Genomic DNA, 23,415 nt, shown 5'->3' with positions numbered 1-23,415 from the left:
TTCTCCACTGGAGAAATCGTGGGCCCAGAAGATCACTCTTGGTGTGGCACTCTGTTGGCCTGGGGGAGGGGTGCTATGGTCAAAGTGAACCTGCTCTTCTTACCTTTCTAGAGTAGATTTTCTTGTTTTTTGTGCTTCAAAGGATGTGCTTCAGCCTCACTCCCAAGTTCTGGGATTTTCACAAAGGCATCTTGTCTGTGGACACTTGCTCATTTGTATTTCTGTCAGGAGGACTTGATCCAGGGGCTCCTATTCCACCATCTTGCTTATTACTTCAACAGCAAAAGTGCATTTGGTTGCAAGGTAGAGACTGAATCTGAGTGCATTCATAGGAGTGACAGTGGGGCTGGAGAGAATGGAAGAGCTTTGAGTAGAGAGAATATTCAGAACACTGTGTGTAAAGTAGGAAGGAGGGATCTTAGGAATGCCTTTCAATTTTCCGTTAATACTGTCCTTTCCAGCTCCTCTCATGAGCAAACTCCTACTTATCTCTCAAGTCTCTGCTTAATTGTAACTTCCAAAACAAGTCTCTTTATTATTTTTTTAATTTTATTATGTTAATCACCATACATTACATCATTAGTTTTTGATGTAGTGTTCCATGATTCATTGTTTGCGTATAACACCCAATGCTCCATTCAATATGTGCCCTCTTTAATACCCATCACCAGGCTAACCCATCCCCCCACCCCCCTCCCCTCTAGAACCCTCAGTTTGTTTCTCAGAGTCCATAGTCTCTCACGGTTTGTCTCCCCCTCCGATTTCCCCCCCTTCATTTTTCCCTTCCTACTATCTTCTTTTTTTTTTTTTTAACATATAATGTATTATTTGTTTCAGAGGTACAGGTCTGTGATTCATCAGTCTTACACAATTCATAGCGCTAACCTTAGCACATACCCTCCCCAATGTCTATCACCCAGCCACCCCATCCCTCCCACCCCCACCACTCCGGCAACCCTCAGTTTGTTTCCTGAGATTAAGAATTCCTCATATCAGTGAGATCATATGATACGCAAAACAAGTCTCTTTAAATCCTGGACTGCTGTTGACCGCTTTAAGCTCTTATTCATTTAATTTCTTCATTAGATATTTATTAAGCATGTATCATGTTCTAGAAACTGTCTTAGGGGCTGGCAGTATGTACCACAGGCAGTTCATACCATCATGGAGTTTACATTAAAATGGTTTGAAATAATGAGCAAAACCAGATGTTGCTCTTACTTTCATCAAGGCTTCTGTTGAATGGCAGTCAAATGGCTGCTGCTGAGGGCTGTGTAAAGATTGAAAATGACAAATTCAGATGCCACTAATCTGTACAGCTTTGTGATTTTCTCCAGCATTCTTACCAGGGTTGGGATTTTTGTTTGTTTGTGGAGAAGGCAAACACTTAATAGGATCTGGGGTTGGGGTGCCTGGGTGGCTCTGTCGGTTAAGCGTCTGCTTTCTGCTTGGGTCATGATACCAGGGTCCTAGGATCGAGCCCTGTGTTGGGCTCCCTGCTCAGAGGGGAGTCTGCTTCTCCCCCTCCCTTTGCCCCTCCCCCCTGCTGTGCTCTCGCTTGCTCTCTGTCTCTCTCAAATGAAGAAATAAAAAAATCTTTAAAAAAAGGATCTGGGGTTGAATTTTTTCCTTACAGATAGGTGCAGAAAATAATAGTGTTTGGATTCTTAAGATGTTGGCAAGAAAGCAATTGAAGTGATGAATCATGGAGTGGACACTGATAAAGAAAAGTGAAGAAGGAAAAGTCTGATTGATGCATGGAATGTATTTGGATCAAGGGAGTATACATTTGATGAATTCAAGGAGAATACTTCCATAATAACAAAATCAGAGAGCTAAAGATGTGACTGGGTGTGATTACAGAACATGGAGTTAGGCAGAAGGGATTTCATTCAGCTTGCGCTGCTGATGCATTAATGAGACCCTGGAAAATTCATATCAAACCTCTGAGCCTCAGTTTCCTAATTTAAAAAATGCTGGCAATGACATCAAACTCGAAGTGTTATGAGTTTCAAGAGTGATAACTTAAGTGGCACTCAGCACATGGTTGGTGCCCACAGAATAATTGCTCACTACTGCTTGATGCCACCCAGCCTTCTTTTATTCCTTTCCTCTCTCCTGTCCCTATTGTTAGAGGCTAGCAGAGTTATTGTCCCATGAAATAAGATGAGGAATAAAGAAATTGTGCAGGAAAGGCAGATTAAGGGACTAGAAGATAAAAGACCTTAAGAAGGAGAGTTTAGCAAGGTCAGTTCCTTCATCTGGGTCACATGAGTAGGGTGATTTCAGGGATCAAGGTAGTCCAGTGTGGGAAGTACAATGGACTCTTCAGGGGGCCTCTGATAACCCCTCTGTCTGGGCAGACAGACCCAAACTATTTGTACCTGTGACTTATCTCTCCTAGTCATACTAATGGGTCCTCACCCCAGAGCACAGCATGATCTGCAACGACTTGTGTACATATACTTCTGCCATGGTCCAGAGAGCTAAGCCTTAGGAGAGATTTCCCCTAATCTCCCAGTGAAGACAGTGTAGCATGCCTGCCGCTGAAAATTTGCACAGGTAATTGTGGAGTGGATGCAAAGTGTGTGCTTCTGTAACTCGCCAGAGGAGAAAACCGTGTAAGTGTCAGAAACAAGATAGATTAATTTATAAAACTATATAATAGTAGCATAAGCAAGTTGAATACATGTAACAATTCAATTTGTTTTGGGACAACGAACAGTGGTATTTTGCATTGTAATAGCAAATATAAAGAAAACATACCATTTTAGTACAATACTTTGGCATTTTGTGTAACCCCAGACTGGATGGAGTCCTGATTACTTAGCCATATAGTTACTTCTTAAATTTAGACTCTTGAATTACTTTGGTACAAAAATGTCTTTTCTTGTTGAATGCTTGGATATATAACAAAAGTTGTGCTTTCTTTTTTTGTGATTATTATTTGTGAAACAAGAGGAGTGTTCACTCTTTTTTTTTTTTTTAAATATTTTATTTATTTATTTGAGAGACAGAGAATGAGAGAGAGCACATGAGAGGGGTTAGGGTCAGAGGGAGAAGCAGACTCTCTGCTGAGCAGGGAGCCCGATGTGGGACTCGATCCAGGGACTCCAGGATCATGACCTGAGCCGAAGGCAGTCGCTTAACCAACTGAGCCACCCAGGCGCCCCAGGAGTGTTCACTCTTATATATCTCTTGGTGTCTATGCCCTTCTGTAATAGATGTGTGACACTTTCTTTTAGCTGCTCAGCATCTTTCAGCTCCTCTGTACCTCTCTGTATCTTTCAACCCTCCTCTATACCTGTGGCGACTCTGACCAGCTTTCCCCTGAAATGCATCCTCCCATTACCTAGTATATAATTGTCACTTGGGAAAGGTTGCCAATGTCCCATGCCCCCTGCATCTAAGTGTGGTTATGTGATTTGTTTTTACCAATGGAATGTGAGGAGAAATGATTGGTGTCACTTTGGGGAATAGACTTTTAAGAATGAGGTATGACTTCCTTTTGTTTCCATACATTGGCACCAACAGTCTGGACCTCATTGATCTGTTTATGAGAAACATAAAGTGTATGAAGTTGTTAAATGATCAGGGTTAAGGTCTCCTTACAGTGGGAGATGTGGATCCAGGTAGGAGGGCTTACTGATGTATGTGATGGTGGCCTCCACAGTGACATTGTGGCAGTGCCTTTCTGCAGTTTAAATAATGGGAACCCAGTCCCTGTGCTGCTGCACTGCATAATACTGCTTGTTAGGCTAGATCATCAGGGACTCTTGTATTTGGTAATAGAATGGCATAATGCATTTTACAGGAACATAATGCTTTACAATAACCTGCTGCCACATCAAGGAGCACATTGAATGTCCTAGAGCACTGTCCTCTAGCACTCTAGAGGAGTGACAGGATGTTTTACAGGAGTTTCTTGTAGGGTGAGTCCCAGTCTTCTCTTTACTGTAGATCTTATTTTCTTAAGTGCTATGGGCAGTGTGTGTGACCTTCACTTTTCTAGTTGTATGCTTCTAGATCAGTTTAGTTTTTATATAAAATCATATAGAATTTTGCCATTTTAGAAACAAAGTAGATTATATATAAAACTATAAAAAAAGAATCATTCTGGTTGTTGGAGTACACGATTGGTGGCAGGGTGGCCCGGGAAGAGAGTCCTGCAAGAACAGGTGGGAGGTGATGGAGAATGAAGCCGAGAATAGAAAGTGGAGCTGGGAAGTGGGGCATGGGAGTGGAAGGTTTGGGGGTGGCCAGTAGAGGAAATAGCAGAGGATGAAACATCTAGGAATCTGTTCCAGTTACCAGTGTATGTGGTGTGGACACAACCTCCCCTCCGAATTATCTCATATACCCCTAAATTATAGAGTAGTTCTTTCCTATAAGGACAAAGGGGAAGTTTCATCCCTGGGGATAAGCTGAATTCATGGCTTAGAATATAAGGACTTTGGTGGACATCTAGTCCAACATTTATACGTTACAGACAGGAAGAGTGAAGCTGAAGAAAGAAAAGAGAATTATCAAAGGATCACCTAGCAAGTTGTGAATTTGAGTCCTCACTGATTCACAGACCAGCGATCTGTTTCCTTTATCCCTGAAATCCTTCTCACCCCCTCTTCCGAAGAAACTAAGATTAAAAGTTGGTTGTATAGTCTTCTATACATCTTTTAAGGCCTTTAGAAACACAAGCACTTAGTACATTTAAAAATTATTATTCTTTATTGACATACAGTTGACATTGTACCAGTTTAAGGTATATAGTGACACTGTATAAGTTGTACATTTATATATTGAAATACGATTACTGCTGTACTGTTAGCAAACACTTCTGTCATGTCATATAATTACCATTTTTTTGGCTTTATTTTTTTACATTTTGAATTTTTATAATAAAACAATTTCTTTTTTTAAAAAAAGATTTTATTTATTTGAGAGAGAGCACTCCCACTTGTGCACATGTGGGGGGAGGGGCAGTGGGGGAGGGAGAAACAGACTTCCCATGAAGAAGGGAACCTGAGGAGGGGCTCGATCCCAGGACCCTGGGATCATGACCTGAGCCGAAGGCAGACGCTTAACCAACTGAGCCACGCAGGTGCCCCTATAATAAAACAATTTCAAGCTTACAGAAAAATTGCAAAAACAATACTGCAAAATACCCGTATATCCTTTACCCAGAATCACTTATTAAGGTTTAGTCTCAGCAATTTTGAGGTATATAATACAGTATTGTCTTCTATACTTAATATGCTGTGTTTTAGATCTCCAGGATTTATTTACCCAGTTCTCTCATACCCGAGTCCCAGGTAATCACCATTCTACTCTCTGTTCCTACAAGTTTGGCTTTGGCTTTTTTAGTGATATCATGCAGTAGTTGTCTTTCTCCATCTGAGTTCTCTCACTTAGCATAATGCTTTCAAGGTCCGTTCATGTTGTCAGAAATAGCAGGATTTCCTTCTTTCCATGGCTGAATAATATTCCATTGTGTAGGTACATATAACACATCTTCTTTATCCCTTCATATGGAATAAAGCTATTTTCCTTATGGGAAAACAATCCAATGCATCCTTTGAGGCCTATTTATATGTATATTCTTTGGGGAGCTTTCTTTGATCCATATTCCATGAGACCCCCAGACTGGAATGGGAGCCCCATCTTTTTTATAGCTCTTGGCATGGCCCTATCTTTTCATCCTCTTAAACCTCTGGTCTTTTTTGTTGGTGGTGGGTGGTCAGTGATATGCTGCATTTATTTATTTATTTATTTATTTATTTAATCTTTGACCATCTTCATCCATTTCTCCCACCTCTCACACCTTTACTCTGGCAACCACCAATCTGTTCTCTGTATCTATTAGTTGTTGTTTTTTTTTTTAAAGATTCCACATGGCAGAGAGATCATACGGTATTTGTCTTTCTCTGTCTGACTAATCTCATTTAGCATAATGCCCTCAAGATCCATCCATGTTGTCACAAATGGCAATATTTCATTCCTTTTAATGGCTGAATAATATTCCATTGTATATATATACACCACAATTTCTTTATCCATTTACTCATCATTGGACACTTAGGTTGTTTCCATATCTTGGCTATTGTGAATAATGCTGCAGTGAACATGGAGATGCATATATCTTTTCAAATTAGTGTTTGTATTTGTTTTTGGATAAATACATATTATAAAATTTCAGGACCAGATGGCTGCACTGGGTAGATTCTACCAAACGTTCAATGAAGAATTAATATCTATCCTTCTCAAACTATTCTAAAAAATAGAAGAGGGAACTCTTTCAAACTCATTCAATGAGACCAGTATTACCCTGATACCAAAACCAGACAAGGACACTGCAAGAACAGAAAATTGTAGGCCACCTATCTCTTTGATATCCTATTTTCATTTCCTTTAGGTACGAACCTGGAAGTGGTATTGCTGAATCATATGGTAGTTCTATTTTTAATTATTTGATGGACCTCCATACTGTTTTCCATAGCAACTGAACCAATTTTCATTTCCACCAACAATTTTTAAGGGTTCCCTTTTCTCCAAATCCTCACCAACACTTGTCTTGTCTTTTTGATGATAGCCATTCCAACAGATATGAGGTGATATCTCATTGTGGGTTGTTGTTGTTGTTTGCATTTTCCTGATGTTTAGAGATGTTGGACATCTTTTCATGTACCTGTTGACCATTTGGTTGTGTTCTTTGGAAAAATGTCTTATTTCCTCTACCTATTAATCAGATTTTGTTGTTGTTGTTGAGTTGTGTGAGTTCTTTATATATTTTGGCTATGAATTCCTTATCTGATATCTGGTTTGCAAATATTTTCTCCCATTCCATAGGATGCCTTTTCATTTTGTTGATTGTTACTTTTGCTGTGCAGAAGCTTTTTAGTGTGATGTAGTTCCATTTGTTTGTTTTTGCTTTTGTTGCTTATGCTTTTTGTGTCATATCTTAAAAAATCATTGCCAAGACTAATGTCAAGGATTTTCTTCCCTATATTTTCTTGTAGGAGTTTTATATCAGGTATATCAGGTCTTATGTTTAGATCTTTAATCTATTTCGAGTTAATTTTTGTGAGCAGTGTAAGGTAAGAATGCACATTTTTCTGCATGTGTTTATCCAGTTTTCCCAGCGCCATTTGTTGAAGAGACTATCCTTTCCCCTTTGGGTGTTCTTGGCTCTCTTGTCAAATATTAGTTGACCATAAATGTGGGATTTTATTTTTTTATTCTGTTCCATTGGTCTGTGTGTCTATTTTTATACAAGTATCATACTGTTTTAATTATTATAGCTTTATTGTTTGGTTTGAAATCAGGAAGTACACTTGGTGTCTCCAGCTTTGTTCTTCTTTCTTATGATTGCTTTGGCTATTTAGGGTATTTTGTGGTTTCATACATTTTTAGGGTTATTCTATTTCTGTGAAAGATATGATTGGAATTTTGATAAGGATTGTCTTGAATCTGTAGATTGCTTTGGGTAGTATGGGCATTTTAATGATACTAATTCTTCCAATCCTTGAGCATGGAATATCTTTTCATTTATGTATGTGTTCTTTAGTTTTCTATGTACAGGTCTTTCACCTTTTTGCTTAAATTTATTCCTAAATATTTTATTCCCTTTTATGCAATTGTAAATGAGATTGTTTTCTTAATTACTCTTTCTGATAGTTTGTTATTAGTGTTTAGGAATGCAATAGACTTTTGTGTATTAATTTTGTATCCTTCAACTTTACTGCCTTTACTGAATTTGTTTATTTGTTCTAACAGGGTTGGGTTTTTGGTTTTGGTTTTTTTTTTTTTTTTTTTTTGGTGAAATCTTTAAGGTTTTCTATATATAATATTTTGTTATCTGCAAATAGTGACAGTTTTACTTCTTCCTTCCCCATTAGGGTGCCTTTTATTTCTTTTTCTTGCCTAATTGCTCTGGCCAGGACTTCCAATACTATGTTGAATAAGTGGTGATGAGAGTGGGCATCCTTGTCTTTTTCCTGATCTTAGAGGAAAAGCTTTTAATTTTTCATGGTTGAGTATGATGTCTCTGTGAAGTAGATACAAAATAGCTTCTTCCATTGTCGCAGACTGCAGTTTTAACTTCTGACAGAATATGTCATCTATCAGAAAGGTAGTCAAGAGACCTGACCCCATATCTTTTTTTTTTAATTTTTTATTGTTATGTTAATCACCATACATTACATCATTAGTTTTTGATGTAGTGTTCCATGATTCATTGTTTATGCATAACACCCAGTGCTCCATACAGAATGTGCCCTCTTTAATACCCATCACCAGGCTAACCCATCCTCCCACGCGCCTCCCCTCTAGAACCCTCAGTTTGTTTTTCAGAGTCCATCGTCTCTCATGGTGAGACCTGACCCCATATATGAGAAAGCAATATTAAAGGCAGTGACATGTTTGTGAATCAGAGTATCTAGCTTTAAAGATATGTATCTTGTATAATAAAGCTGATTTAAAAAAACACTTACTCCAGGACCATTTAATTTAGAGCTTTTTCTTTTCTTTTTTTTTAAAGATTTATTTACTTATTTGAGAGAGAGAGAGTGTGTGAGCTAGGGTTGGGGGTGGGGCAGAGAGAGGGAGAGGAGAGAAGCAGACTCCCTGCTGAGGGCGGAGCCCGATGCAGGGCTTGATCTTACCACCCTGAGATCATGACCTGAGCCAAAATCAAGAGTTGGATGCTTAACCGACTAAGCCACAGAGGCGCCCCTAGAGCTTTTTCTTAACATAGTTTTTGCTTGATGTGGGTATGCTAGTGGTGTGGTTGGGACAACTTGCCTCTCCTTTTATATGATTTTTAATTTCAGAAGATATTGTGTACATAAATTTGTTGAGAGTTGCCTACACAGGTAAAAACTATTTTTTGACTTTATGATGGTGCAAAAGTGATACATGTTCAGTAGAAACTATACTTTGATATTAAACTGTGATCTTTTGGGGACAGGGAGGGACAGAGGAAAAGGGAGAGAAAGAATCTTAATTCCTTTTGAAATTTTAAAGGTTTTCCCTGATATTAGAAAATTATTTTAAGAAACAAAACAGAGGATCATAGAGGAAGGGAGGGAAAATTAAAATAAGACAAAATCAGAGAGGGAGAGAAACCATAAGAGACTCTTAATATAGAAAATAAATTTAGGGTTGCTGGAGGGGAGGGGGGTGAGGGAATGGGGTAACTGGGTGATGGGCGTTAAGGAGGGCATGTGATGCAATGAGCACTGGGTGTCATATACAACTGATGAATCACCGAACTCTACCTCTGAAACTAATAATACACTATATATTAATTAAGTGAATTTAAATACAATAAAATAAAAAAAACAACAAAAAAAGAAAATTATTTTGTTAATGTTTTAAAGTCTCTAGATGTCCATGGATCATGCAGAACAATTATAAAAGCATGTTGTTCATCATTTCTGGGGAGCTATCTTAAAGTTTTGGAATTTGGAATGTTTGGTCAGCTAGTGAGAGGAGTTTCTTTGGCCACTAGGTGATACTTGAAATCCAAACCACCTGAATTTTTTATTTTTATTTTAATTATTTATTTAATAAGTTTTTAATTTTTATTCCTGTAGAGTTTATAAATGTTAAGTGTTATATATTAGTTTCAGGTGTATAATATAGCAATTCAACAATTCTATATATTACTCAGAGCTCATCGTAAGTGCAAACTATCTGAATTTGACAGTGAAAATGGGGTAGGCATTCAAGGGGTTATGATGGAAGAAAGGGGAAAGGAAGCGTGACTGCCATGGGTTTTGCAGGGGCTGCAGGAATATTGAATGGAGTATTTCAACTGGGAAAAATATGCCTAACATCTTCTGTTGCCTCTTGGGCTGATATGAAGGGAATGGATTAAGAACACAGTTTTGACTAACCTGAAAGTTTTTATGTGCTCTCTGAGGTATATCAATTTTATTGCTCCAAAAATTTTATAATTATCTGTAACTATTGTTTTAAACCTAAAATAATCAGGAGTAACTCTAGATGAAGTAGGTATTTTGTTGAGCCACTACCTACATACATAGTTTTCTCTCAATAGATGAGTTTTCAAAATGACATTTTTATACTAAAATTATTTTGATAGAAAAAAATCTTTTTCTCATTTTTTCTGGACATCTGAAGGTGTATATAAATTCCTTCTAGGAATACAAGCTTTACTCTGTAACTGGCTGTAAGTTGGCCTAGGGATACCTCAGATCTCTCTGGGCTGTTGTCCTGTGTGAATCAAGTCTCAGTTCACAGTTTGGAAGCTTGCTGGCAAAGTATGTCCTTTCTGACAGTACATGCTTTATTCCAGTCACTTGGCTGAGTCATGAAATTGTTCTAGATCACTGGAGGGAGTCTGACGTGATGACATGAGATTGAATGTTGTCTTAGTTTCCTATTGCTGCTATTACAAATTACAAAAAATTTAGTGGCTTAAACCAACACAGCTTTACCATCTTAAAGTTCTGAAGTTAGTCTGAAGTGGGTCTCATTGGGCTAAAAGCAAGATGTTCCCTTTGGAGTTTCTTTCTAAGGGAAAATCTTTCCTGGTCTTTTCCAGCTTCTAGAGGATTGAATTCTTTGGTCATGGCCTCTTCTTCCATCTTCAAAGCTAGCTATGTAGCATTGTCAGATCTTTCTTTGACACTGACTCCTACCTCTCCTTCCACATTTAAATGATCCTTGTTATCACATGAGACCCACCCAGATAATCCAAAATAATCTCCTTATTTTAAGGTCAGCTGATTAGCAACCTTAATTCTATCTACAACTGTGATTCTCACTTGCAGGTAATATATATTCATAGCTTCTGAGAATTAGAATGTGGACATCTTTAGGGGACCATGACTCTTCCTACCATAAGTATTATTAATGCAATTTGTTTTTTCCACCTTTAGAACTCAAAATTGTACATACAGATGGTTCCTGACTTACAATGTTTTGTCTCAGGATTTTTTGACTTTATGATGGTACAAAAGTGATACATGTTCAGTAGAGATCATACTTTGATAGTAAATCGTGATCTTTTGGGGACAGGGAGGGGCAGAGGAAAAGGGAGAGAAAGAATCTTAATGCAGGCTCCATACCCAGTCTGGAGTCAAACGTGGGGCTTGATCTCACAACCCTAAGATTGATCTCATAACCCTGAGAACATGACCCTGAGCGGAAATCAAGAGTTGGACACTTAACTGACTGAGCTACCCAGGCGCCCCTTGAATTGTGATCTTTACCCAGGCTAGCGATATGTGGTTAGATACTCTCTCTTAATACTGGGTAGTGGCAGTGAGCTGCAGCTCCCAGTCAGCCATGTGACCGTGAGGGGAAACAACTGATACACTTACAACCATTCTGTTTTTCACTTTCAGTACAGTATTCAATAAACTACATGAGCTATCCATGCTTTATTATAAAATAGGCTTTGGGTTAGATGATTTGCCCAACTGCAGGTTGATATAAGTGTTCTGAGCATGTTTAAGGTCAGCTAGGCTAAGCTATGATGTTTTAGTAGGTTAGGTGTATTAAATGCATTTTTGATTTATGATATTTTCAGCTTACAATGGGTTTACCAGGATGTAACTTCATCATAAGTTGAGGAAAATCTATATAATGTATTGTTTTCACTATCGTCAGTTTTCTATTATTGAGGGAGGAGAAGAGAAATATTTAGCTGAGATCAACTTGGGCTTAGATATATAGAAAATGAAACATGAAAGCATCTGGCATGTCGGTTGATTGACAGATTGAGTTTCTTCATGTTTATTTTTAACTAGAGTTCCAAATAAAAGGATATTTGGACCATCCAGCCCTAGGCACAGCTTGATCATCATGGACCGGCATGTGATGTTCTCTTCGAGTCATACCAGAAACAGAGTCAATCTGAGCCATCTAACACTCTTTGAACTTAACTTTAAAAAAAATCACTTTAAGTTTTTCAATCCTTAATTATTACTAGAGACCTGTTTTGACGATCTCTAAGGCCAATCTGCTGAAAACAGATTCCCTAATTATCAATTGCCATTTATTTCTCATTACTAACATATGATCTTTTTCTTTTATCTTGTGTTCCTCTGACCTGAGAGTTTTCATCAACAAAAAACCGGAAAATCAGGCAGACATGGGTAGCCCTACACACACACACATACACACACACTCCCCCGCCGCCCCGGAGAAAATTCTTATTTTGGCATGCTGTGGAATGCTGCATCAAAGCCACAGGTGATATATCTCTTCTATTTTAGATTCACCTTTCATGGTATTATTTAACTATCAAAAAATAACAAAAACAGACCGGCTCTGGAAATTTCAGAAGTATGCCTCAGGACGGTGATTATGGGAAGTGGACAGTGTCCAGTAGTGATGAACGTGAGGAGGAAAAGCCAAAACTAGACAAGCTATCTACTTCTTCCCTCCTGCATGCTGGGCAGGGAGCAGCAAATGAACTAAGATACACTGTTCTGAGGCTAGGAAAGCTGCCCATAGAAGAAAATTAACACCTGTGAAGTTCAGCAACACAGATTCACAAGTTTCACCTCCCAAAAGGCAGAAGAGTGGTTCCCAGGAAGACCTAGGTTGGTGTCTCTCTAGCAGCAATGATGAGTTGCAACCAGGAACACAGCAGAAGCAGGCTAAGAACATGGTGGTCAAAGAGGAGAGTGGCATCTCTTCTCCCAAAGACAGTGCTGCCCAAAGTACTGGAAATCATGTCCCTCCCGCCCACCAGGGACTAAAAGAGGAGGAAGAGGAGTAAGAAACCTCAGGGGAAGGCCAAGACATTTGGGACATGTTGGGAAAAGGGAACCCCTTCCAATTTTACCTCACTAGAGTCTCGGGAATTAAGTCAAAGTATAACTCTGGAGCCCTCCACATCAAGGATATTCTGTCTCCTCTATTTGGGATACTTGTATCTTCAGTTTAGTTTAACTACTGCTTTGACGTAGACTGGCTCATAAAACAGTATCCACCGGAGTTCAGAAACCAATTCTGCTTGTGCACGGAGATAAATGAGACTCGAAGGCTCACTTACATGCCCAGGCCAAGCCTTATGAAAACATTTCCCTCTGCCAGGAAAATGATGTTACTACGGTAAGAAGGCCTCCGGATTGTCACACACACCTCCAACCTCATCCATGCTGACTGGCACCAGAAAACTCAGGGAATACGGTTGAGCCCCTTATACCTATGGATTATCCATGGAACCCACAGATCTGGAGAATCAACAACACATTTTGAAGCTGATCTCATCAGCTACTTGATGGCTTATAATGATCCTTCACTCAAGGAGTGGATAGATATCATCCATAAGCATGATCTCTCTGAAATCAATGTTTATCTTATTGGATCAACCCCAGGACACTTTCAAGAAGTCAAAAAGATAATTGGGGACATTTTAGGCTTAGAAACCTTCTGAAAGAGCATGCCTCATCCATACCTAAAGGAGAGTCTTGGCCGGATAGTAGGTCAGTTTCATTGGGTCTATGGGAGCTGATGACTCGAAATGGTTGTGTTCTGAGTTTTATTTTTTTATTTTTTTTTATTTTTTAAAGATTTTATTTATTTATTTGACAGAGACACAGCGAGAGAGGGAACACAAGCAGGGGGAGTGGGAAAGGGAGAAGCAGGCTTCCCGCTGAGCAGTGAGCCCGATGCGGGGCTCGATCCCAGGACCCTGGGATCATGACCTGAGCTGAAGGCAGACGCTTAATGACTGAGCCACCCAGGCACCCCGTGTTCTGAGTTTAAAGAAAGCTTGGTGATGCTGGGGAAGGAAAGCAGGACCCCAGGGAAAATGCCGTTCCTCTTCACCTGATCTGTCCTTCTGTGGAAAATGTGTGAACCAGCTTACAAGAATATCCAGCTGGGGGCTGTCTTCCCTATAGCACCCAGACAGCTGAAAAACAGAATTGGCTTCATTTCTGTTTTCACAAATGGTTGGCTGACACATCGGGCCGCAGCAATGCTATGCCACATATTAAAACATATATGAGACCTTCTCCAGAGTTCAGTTAAATTGCTTGGTTCCTTGTCATGAGCACAAATCTGTCCAAGGCCACCTGGAGAGCATTAGAGAAGAACGGCACCCAGCTGATGATCCATTCCTATGAGTTTGGGGTCCCTTTTCCTGCCATCAGCATTTGGCCTGGACAGCTTCATAGTAAAAGAGAAATTCTCAGGGAGCAAGGAGCCAGTGGCCGCCTTTCCTGTGCCATATGACCTGCCTCCAGAACTGTATGGAAGTAAAGATCGGCCGTGGATTTGGAACATTCCTTATACCAAAGCACCAGATACACATGGGAATATGTGGGTGCCCTCCTGAGAATCTTAAAGCACTGTGAAATTTAGGTATAAGACATCAAGCCCCAAATAATAGATGTTCTTATTTGTACTGGATGTTCCCCCTTAAAGTTTTATCTCCACCCCTAACAAAACTCTGCATAGCTCAAACAAAAACAAAACCAAAACAAATAAAACTTCAGATTCATTTTGATTTTATAAAATGATCTGAAACACACTGCAACAAGGAGATAAAACTATGACATCATTTATTTCAAACACTTTAATCTTTTAGTAGTTCTGGGGAAAAAAGGAGAAAAATAGTTAAATGACATATATTTTTAAAATTTTTTTATTAACATGTGATGTATTATTTGTTTCAAGGGTATAGGTCTGTGATTCATCAGTCTTACACAATTCACAGTGCTCACCACATTAAATGGCATATTTAAAGCTACTTAAAGCACTTACATCTTTAGGATTTAAGCAAATACAATTTATGAGCCAATACTAATTATCATGTGAGACATTTATATGCTTTTTGTGTAATGTTTTACAATTATTGTCTAAACACACACACATAAAAGGTCCAAATGTGCATTTCATAAAATATGACACATTTCGGGGGCGCCTGGGTGGCTCAGTTGTTAAGCGTCTGCCTTAGGCTCAGGTCATGATCCCAGGGTCTTGGGATCGAGCCCCATATCAGGCTCCTTGCTCAGCGGGAGCCTGCTTCTCCCTCTGCCGCTCCCCCTGCTTGTGTTCCCTCTCCCACTGTCTCTCTCTGTCAAATAAATAAATAAATCTTTAAAAAAAATATGACACATAGGTCTCAAGAGTACAGTGGAATGAGAAGGAACAGTAATATATAGCAAATTGCAACCCTAATTGGGTCCCACAATCTTACCCAAATAAATTTATTTTGTGAGACAATTTATGGATTAAAAGCAGATTCTCTTAAAATGAATATTATATTTCTAAATTTATATCAACGTTCTGCAAGAGATGCATACAGGTTGTGTTTCTATGATATTGTTTGCCTATTTTCTACTAGGTCATTTGTCATTTTGTTATTGAATTGTAAACATTATATATTACGGATATTAATCCTCTTATGGTATATAATGCATTTATAAATTTTATTCTACTCTGATTATCTTTTAATCTTATACTGGTTTGAACCTTCTCCTGCATGCATTTTGTTACTAAGATGTACATTTTATGTAGTCAAATTTTATGATTTTTAATAATTCTCTTCTGTCCTCATTATTAGCTTTATTTCCTTTGAGGTCATTTATCCTTATTGTTCATTTAAGTTCTTCTCTTATATTGTTTATTTTCCTGAAACTATCTGGTGACCTATATTTAAGCATAATGGTAGATTAGTAAAGGCAGCTGAATGTGGTTCCTCTGTAGTGGGTCATGCCTGTTTTGCCAATAGGCCTGTTTCTTGAATTGGAGGGGTGAATGTAGACTTTGTATGTGTATTAGTATGTGTATGCTTAGGGAGTGTTGACTAGCAGACTTTATTTTAAACTCAGTGACTGAAAAGCAAGCAAGCTTACTTTGTTTCATCTTACCTCTTATACAGTTGTCAAATTACTTTTGGAGTGAAATATTTAGAAGGCTAAACACCAGAATGTTAACAGAGGGAAGATTATGGGTGGTCTACTTTCACCTTTTTGTTTATGTGTCTGTCTGATTTTTCTAGCATTAAATGTTAATTCAACTTCCTCACATCCTTAAACAAAGAACAACAAAAGAATCTTGCTCAACTCCAGCCTTTTTAAGAGGGAATTAGTAATTCTATTTCTTGCCTAGATTCAGCCTATTCCAGAGTTTAGGAAGATAACATCTTAAGTAGAATTCAGAGAATATTTCTAAGAAATTATACACATATAAAGTTCATTTATAAGTAAGGTATTAAAAGCAATTTGTACAACTATGGGTCACAGTGGGAGGTGCAGTAACAAATGTTGATGGATGATTTTTTTTTTTAATGACCATGACTAAAATGCAGCATTTAATTATTCATCTCAGCCTATTCAAGGGGAGATCTATTACTTAGTCACAAAGGGCTTTGAAAATGAGGAGACTGTGTACTTCTTGTGCCCCACAAAGATCGCAGAAAGTCCCTCTGATATTAAAGGAGTTGACAAACAAATTTAGGAATCCATTAAAGCAAGCAGATAATATTACTTGTAACAATGTCATCTGTGGAAATCAGAAATATGAATTCTCTCAATAGAGGCAGCTCTCTGAGTGCTGAGTGGATATAAGGAGGTGGATGGGAGGAGGATGTCCAGCCAAGTGCATGACAATAAATTTTGTGAACAAAGCAACATCTTCATCTTGTATTTGAATATTTTGTCTTTCTTTCCCAAAGACTGACCCGAAGGAGGCAACTGGAGAGGCAGGTTAGCACAATGGCTAAGGCCTTTACTTTTAGGTTCATGTAGACCTGGGTCGATCCTAGCTCATTCCTTACTAGCTGTGTGACATTGGACACATCACCAGTTCCCTAAATTGTAGTTTTCCAATTTGAAGGAGAGAGGTATTAGGTTTGTACTTCATAATGTTCTTGTAATGCTTCAAGTAAGTAATGTATACAAAATGCATTTGTCATCTAGTAGGCACATGTAAGAGGTCATGGAGCTGAGGCCAAATGAGATACTGGTGGGGCTAGTGCAAATCTAGTGGGGCCATTGGTCAATTCTCATTCTGCATTTTGACATATCAGTAGCATTTGATACTTCCTCCTCATTGACAAATTTAATTCACTCTGGTTACTGGTTAACATAATAAGCTATACACAATACTCATTCCTAACCCTAGCCCTAACCTGAACCTATGTTGTGATACAAGTTTAATCATCATCAACAGATATTTATTCAGCCTTCACATACTCCAAATTTTTTTCAGGTACTGTCACAGAAAGATATTTGGGTAGGTCCTAATTACTGTAAGTTCAAAGTTCTGGTGTCCAGAAATTATAAAACATGGTAAACAAAATTCTTTAGAAAATGTCTTAATTAACTTTATTACTGTCTTGGGCTATTTTATGTAGCAATAATTTATTTGGTACTTTGCAATCATTCTTTCTGTAATTACATACTGAGGATATAGTATGAGTTTTGTGTTGTGCATTAAGAACTCCAACTTGAATGAAGCCAGTGGCCTGCCCTTGAGGGGCTCATAGATTATTACAGATGAACAAATAATTGGAACATGACATATTGTGACTGCCAAGAAAAATATGGACAAGATACAATGTTGACACAAAGAAGGGAGTTTGCAGCTCTATTTAGTTGGGTCAAGGGAAACTTTCGTAGATGTGGAGATGATTGAACTTAGTTTTGAAGTAAAATTAGGAGCTCATTAGGGCCAATTCGATGGACAGGATGGGAGAGCATGATATAAATTTGTGCAAAGAAACAGGTTATGGAAGTAACAATTTGGGTTGAGGTACCCACACTAATTTGGCAGAACCATAAGTGGTTCTGTAAAATGCCTAGGAGAGGTGAGCAGGGACCAGTTCCTAATGAGTTGAACACTGTACTAAAGAGATTTGATCTTTTGAGCTGTACTGGGGAAGACCTTATGGGAGACTCTGAAAAAATATCAATTTATCTAGCCAAAGCTAAATGCAATCTTACTCCCAGATGACTTTCTGGAAGTTTCATACATTAAAAAATGTAATTATTATTGGATGTGCATATGTGTCTGTCTTGATTAGTTCATGATTTAATTAATCTTCCAAATGGATAACTTTTGTGAGTAAACGGTGGCATTAGCTGGATGGGATATTGGAACGAGAGGAATAAACTTGGAGTGACTCATACAAACAAGAACATATGACCAACCAGCCTTGATCCAATTGGGCTGATGGCCCAGGTGGAGAAATCAATGTTCCTGCTCTCTGGGAGCTCTTATCCTGAGTAAAGAAGAGTAGGTGTGATGCGATGGAACATTGTGTGATTGTGAATTCCATATACGGAATGAAGGTGGGGTGGACTTGGATTTCCTGTCCATCGATGTGGGTTAAAATGAGAGCTCAGAACGCTGATAGCACCGAAAGCGCTTGTCTCATCTTGAAAAACTCTGTGACAGAGATCACTGGACAAAGAAATTGTGCTGCCTATTTCTCTTGGGAAATCTGTAAACATGAAGCTGTTTCTGGTTCTCATTATTCTGCAGTTTGAGGTACCAACAGGTAACTTGTCCAAATATACCATAAGATCCTAGGAGATATTACTGTCTGTAGGAGTGGGGTTAGGGCCTTTGAGATTGTTGATATCTTGCCAATATCATCAAAAGTACCCACTCTCCTTAAGCCTGTGTCTTAGAAGAAAGCATTTGGGGAGTTAAGAGGTAAGAAGACATCAGGGCTGTACTCTCAGCAGTCCTCTCCAAAGATAGGCATGAACCCATCATCTAGAATTATCTTTATAATGTTGAACATGGTTTTTACTCAGGAACCCTACCATCTCTTTTTTCATTCAAACTCATTTTCAGCCTTTACAACAGTAATGAGAAGAGCACAAGCTTTGGAATCATGTAGATGTGAGGTTAAAATATATCTTGATCACTGATTAGTTGTATGAATGGAGCTAATTATTCCCTTTGGTTTTTTTTTTTTTTTTGGATTTATTTATTTATTTTAGAGAAAGAGTGGGGAGAGGAGGAGAGGGAGAGGCAGAAAATCCTCAAGCAGACTTCCCGCTGAGTATGGAGCCCAATGGGGGGCTCAATCCCAGGACCCTGAGATCACAACCTGAGCCGAAACCAAGAGTTGGATGCTCAACCAAGTGACCCACCCAGGCACCCCTAATTATTCCCTTTGAATCTCAGTTTTCTCATCTGTCAATTGAGTATAATGACCTGATTTCATAATGATTGAATTTTCATGTGAGGAAATGTCTTTGTTTTCCCTCTTTGTTCCATGAGCTTGTCCAAATTTGTGTACAGGGACACATAAAGAATTGGAAACAGGTGATTTAGTGACAGTTGGATCTCTAGGGAGATGGGTACACATGGAATTGAATTTGATCCCTGGGCAACACATTTATCTGAGATAAAAAGGAGGATGGAGAGAGAGAGAGAGAGAGAGGAAGAGAGAGAGAGATTGAGATTGGAGCCAGGAGGATCATGGGCATGAAGACACAGAAGCTGAATAAGGGAAGTTCTCAGCAGCATTTATTGCTGAGACCCATGAAGTCTTGGCTTTGGCAGAGGGAGATTTCTACTGTTCATGTCAGTGAGGAAACCCAATTTCTCTCTTAACTTAAAAAGTCCTGTCTGTGGTACTCTTTTAAAAGTTAACTTGGCTCTGAATAGTGCCATGGTGGTAAGTTGGTACTCTCTGGGGACACTGAACTGGGGTAAGGCTGAGGGAGTACTGACTTTGGAGCATGGAAGACAGGTCAGATTTGCCAGAGTCCAGGAGTGGGACATAGCTCCAGTTGATAACCATGAATTGATCTCTCTTCTTTTTTGTCATATAAGTTCTAATGTTATCAGAGCCAGTTGGGTATTGGCTAGGAGCATGGGGTTTTGATGTTCTTAATTTGGGATGATTTTCAAGGAGGAGGCTCTTAGTTTTCTCTTATCACTGTAAGGTTCATTTTGGAAGCACAGGAGGCCAAAGCTTGTGGGAACCACATAATACTTCTACTCTGCCTCAGAAACTAATCTGCATTCAATGTTGTTTCCTGGGCACAGATACAGCGCGACCCAGAAAATGCTTTAGTACTATAACAGGCTACTGCCGGAAGAAATGCGGAATGGGGGAAATATATGAAATGGCATGTCTAAATGGGAAATTATGTTGTGTTAATGAAGACAAAACCAAAAAACACAAGAAAGCCCCAGAGTCACCTCACTCTTTACCACAGCCTGATGGGAAGATAGACTATGCCATTTTACCCACCACCACACTTCTCACGGTGCAACTGTAAATCAAGCACTTGCTTCACTGGTCTCCACTCTTCCTAAATCAGAAGTGCCACCTCCTTCGACGGCCTGGAGCAAAAGAGTTATCTACTTCTTCTGTGAACTTGATTCTCCACATAATAAAATTTTATGCTTTTCTCTGGATTTATTTATTAATGTATTCACTCATTTTTTTAAACACTTTAACCATAAATGAATAGTTACAATGTTCCAGGCATATACTAATAAGATGGGTGATACAGAGATGAAATGAAAATGTTGGTAGAAGTGGAAGTTAGCTCCTCCATTTTCTATGCAATTTCATAGCATTTCAAGTATTACTCCTCTTTTAAAAGATATTTACTTTTTATTTATTTATTTATTTATTTATTTATTTATTTATTTGACAGAGAAAGAGAGAGAGCAAAAGCAGGGGGACCAGCAGAGGGAGCACGGGAGAAGCAGACTCCCCACTGAGCAGGGAGCCCAACATGAGGCTTGATCCCAGGACCCTGGGATCATGACCTGAGCCAAAGGCAGATGTTTAACTGACTGAGCCACCCAGGTGCCCTTCTTTTAAATGAAGTTTCTTGTGTCTAAGCAGATCTAAATGTCCCAACTTTGCGTGTGTAGGATGAATAAGGGTTTTGCTAACAACCAAGAGTTCATTAAAAGAAGGCAAGATATTGGAACATTTTCATAACAGTTATTGGCCAGGTCTAATGGGCAGTGATGACAGCTAGTGATAATTCCAATACAGGTTTCCCCTGCTATCCAAAAGTAGAGCGATCCTACGAGAACTTTCATAGGCCAGAATGATGTAATGTGAAGAAGCAATTACCATGAACTTATATGGAAAAATTTTTGAGTGTTCCAGACCCAAAAAATAACCTCTCTTAGGCTTTTCTGATACCTTAGGACACATCTTGCTAAGGGATGCAAAAAATAAATCAAGATAAAGCACAGATGCTCACAGACACAGTTCAAAGCTATGATGGTTTGGTGCTGGGATGCTGAGTGTATGTCCCGGGGAAGGAGCTTGGTGAGGTCACTCTCACTGCTCAGGTTACCCACGGCCTCTGTAATGGTTTGCTGCAAAACAAACACTGAGTGCCATTTTTGCTTTTTGCCTTTTTATGCAAAAGATAATATCTTCTTCAGATTTCTTGCAGTTCATGGAAACAGGTACTAATGTAGGTCTTTTGTAAAAGTGAAGTGGTGTAACTGCAAACTTTAAAAAAGCAGGGGATATCTGTACATCATTTGAAGTTTATTTAATGTGTATGCTCCATTTCCTTTTTAGTAGCAATTAGACCACTCGGTTGACACAAGTTTTAGACAATATTACCCTTAGAATCTTTGAAAACATTACATATTCAATTGTTTGTTAATAGCATGAAATTTACAAGCTTTCAGTTACAAGGTGAATGAAGTCTGAGTATCTAATGTGAAATGCAGTGATCATAGCTGAGAACACTGTATTGTATAATTGAAATGTGCTAAGACAGTAAAACTTAAATGTTCTCACACACACACATAAAAACAAACAAAACCAAAAACCACCAAGTAAATATGGGAGGTGATGGGTGTGTTAATTAACTGGATGGGGAGGGAGTCCTTTCATGACATACACATCTATTAAAACACCATGATGGGGTGCCTGGGTGGCTCAGTTGGTTAAGCGGCTGCCTTCGGCTCAGGTCATGATCCCAGGGTCCTGGGATTGAGTCCCATATCGGGCTCCCTGCTCTGCAGGGAGCCTGCTTCTCCCTCTCCATCTGCCTTCTTCTCTGCCTACTTGGGCTCTCTCTCTATCTCTCTGTCAAATAAATAAATAAAATCTTTAAAAAAAAAAAAAAAAAAAAAAACACCATGATGTACCCTTTATTTTTTTAAATTTTATTATGTTAGTCACCATACAGTACATCATTAGTTTTTGATGTAGTGTTCCATGATTCATTGTTTTTGTATAACACCCAGTGCTCCATGCAATATGTGCCCTCCTTAATACCCATCATCGGGCTAACCCATGCCCCCATCCCCTCTCCCCTCTAAAACCCTTGTTTCTCGGAGTCCATAGTCTCTCATGGTTCGTCTCTCCCTCTGATTTCCCCCCCTTCATTTTTTTTTTTTTTTAAGGATTTTATTTATTTATTTGAGAGAGAATGAGAGAGAGCACATGAGAGGGGGGAGGGTCAGAGGGAGAAGCAGACCCCCCGCCGAGCAGGGAGCCCAATGCGGGACTCGATCCCGGGACTCCAGGATCATGACCCGAGCCGAAGGCAGTCGCTCAACCAACTGAGCCACCCAGGCGCCCTCCCCCCCCTTCATTTTTTTCCTTCTTTCTCCTAATGTCCTCCATGCTATTCCTTATGTTCCACAAATAAGTGAAACCATATGATAATTGGCTTTCTCTGCTTGACTTATTTCACTTAGCATAATCTCCAATCCCATCCATGTTGATGTAAAAGTTGGGTGTTCATCCTTTCTGATGGCTGAGTAATATTCCATTGTATATATGGACCACATCTTCTTTATCCATTCATCTGTTGAAGGGCATCTCAGCTCTTTCCACAGTTTGGCTATTGCGGACATTGCTGCTATGAACACTGGGGTGCATATGGCCCTTCTCTTCACTACATCTGTGTCTTTGGCGTAAATACCCAGTAGAAAACACCATGATGTACCCTTTAAATATCTTACAATTTGTAAGTCAATTATACCTCAATAAAACTGAAAATAAATAAAAATATTGTGAAATTTAAAGCCTCATAAATGAGACATATTTAAGAAGCTCCTTATGAGCTAGATAAAATCTTAGTAAATAATGATGCTCTCCAGATGAACAGAACAGAACATCTTGTGGTACCATCCATTGATGTTGCTTAACCTGGTTAAGATATTGGTCATAAATAACTTGTGGAGCTACCATTTGCTCATCCGAGATAAAGAAATCAATGGGCCTTATTCCTCCACGTGCAGCTCACCATCTCATTTCACTGGGAGGACAGGGAGACACATATTTAAATGGATATGTTAACATTTTAAGAGCTTATAAAGACCTTCCTTTTAGTAGTTGTGGCTTTTGAGAATCCTGGAGATGTGTATAGGAAACAAGGACCAGACTAAATTGTAGAATTAGAAATTATTTTGTTGACAATTTCACCATGGAAACTAATGTATGACTATTTCAATCTAATTCTCAGAGAG

The 23,415-nt window shown here is 38.9% G+C and overlaps 1 protein-coding gene and 1 pseudogene across 1 annotated transcript; both read left to right on the top strand.

Annotated features, from left to right (window-relative positions):
* Nucleotides 1–12,314: 12,314 nt before the first annotated feature.
* On the top strand, nucleotides 12,315–14,365 carry LOC118554392 (tyrosyl-DNA phosphodiesterase 1-like; annotated as a pseudogene).
* A 4,073-nt stretch (nucleotides 14,366–18,438) lies between these two features.
* On the top strand, nucleotides 18,439–20,231 carry DEFB128 (defensin beta 128). Its single transcript, XM_036121866.2, has 2 exons — nucleotides 18,439–18,487; nucleotides 19,996–20,231. Exons 1-2 carry the CDS (start codon nucleotides 18,439–18,441, stop codon nucleotides 20,229–20,231), a joined length of 285 nt encoding a protein of 94 aa, XP_035977759.1.
* Nucleotides 20,232–23,415: the final 3,184 nt, after the last annotated feature.

Source organism: Halichoerus grypus, chromosome 10, assembly GCF_964656455.1.
Source record: "Halichoerus grypus chromosome 10, mHalGry1.hap1.1, whole genome shotgun sequence".
Classification (NCBI taxonomy): Eukaryota; Metazoa; Chordata; class Mammalia; order Carnivora; family Phocidae; genus Halichoerus; species Halichoerus grypus.
Note: the sequence above shows the minus strand (reverse complement) of the source record. Positions and strands in the feature narration are given on the sequence as shown.

What these genes read in the sequence shown, in the direction of transcription:
- DEFB128 (XM_036121866.2), top strand. Translation starts at nt 18,439, where the DNA reads ATGAAGCTGTTTCTGGTTCTCATTATTCTGCAGTTTGAGGTACCAACA. An exon ending in GCAGTTTGAGGTACCAACAG is followed by an intron (nt 18,488 to 19,995) that starts GTAACTTGTCCA and finishes TCCTGGGCACAG; the next exon opens with ATACAGCGCGACCCAGAAAA.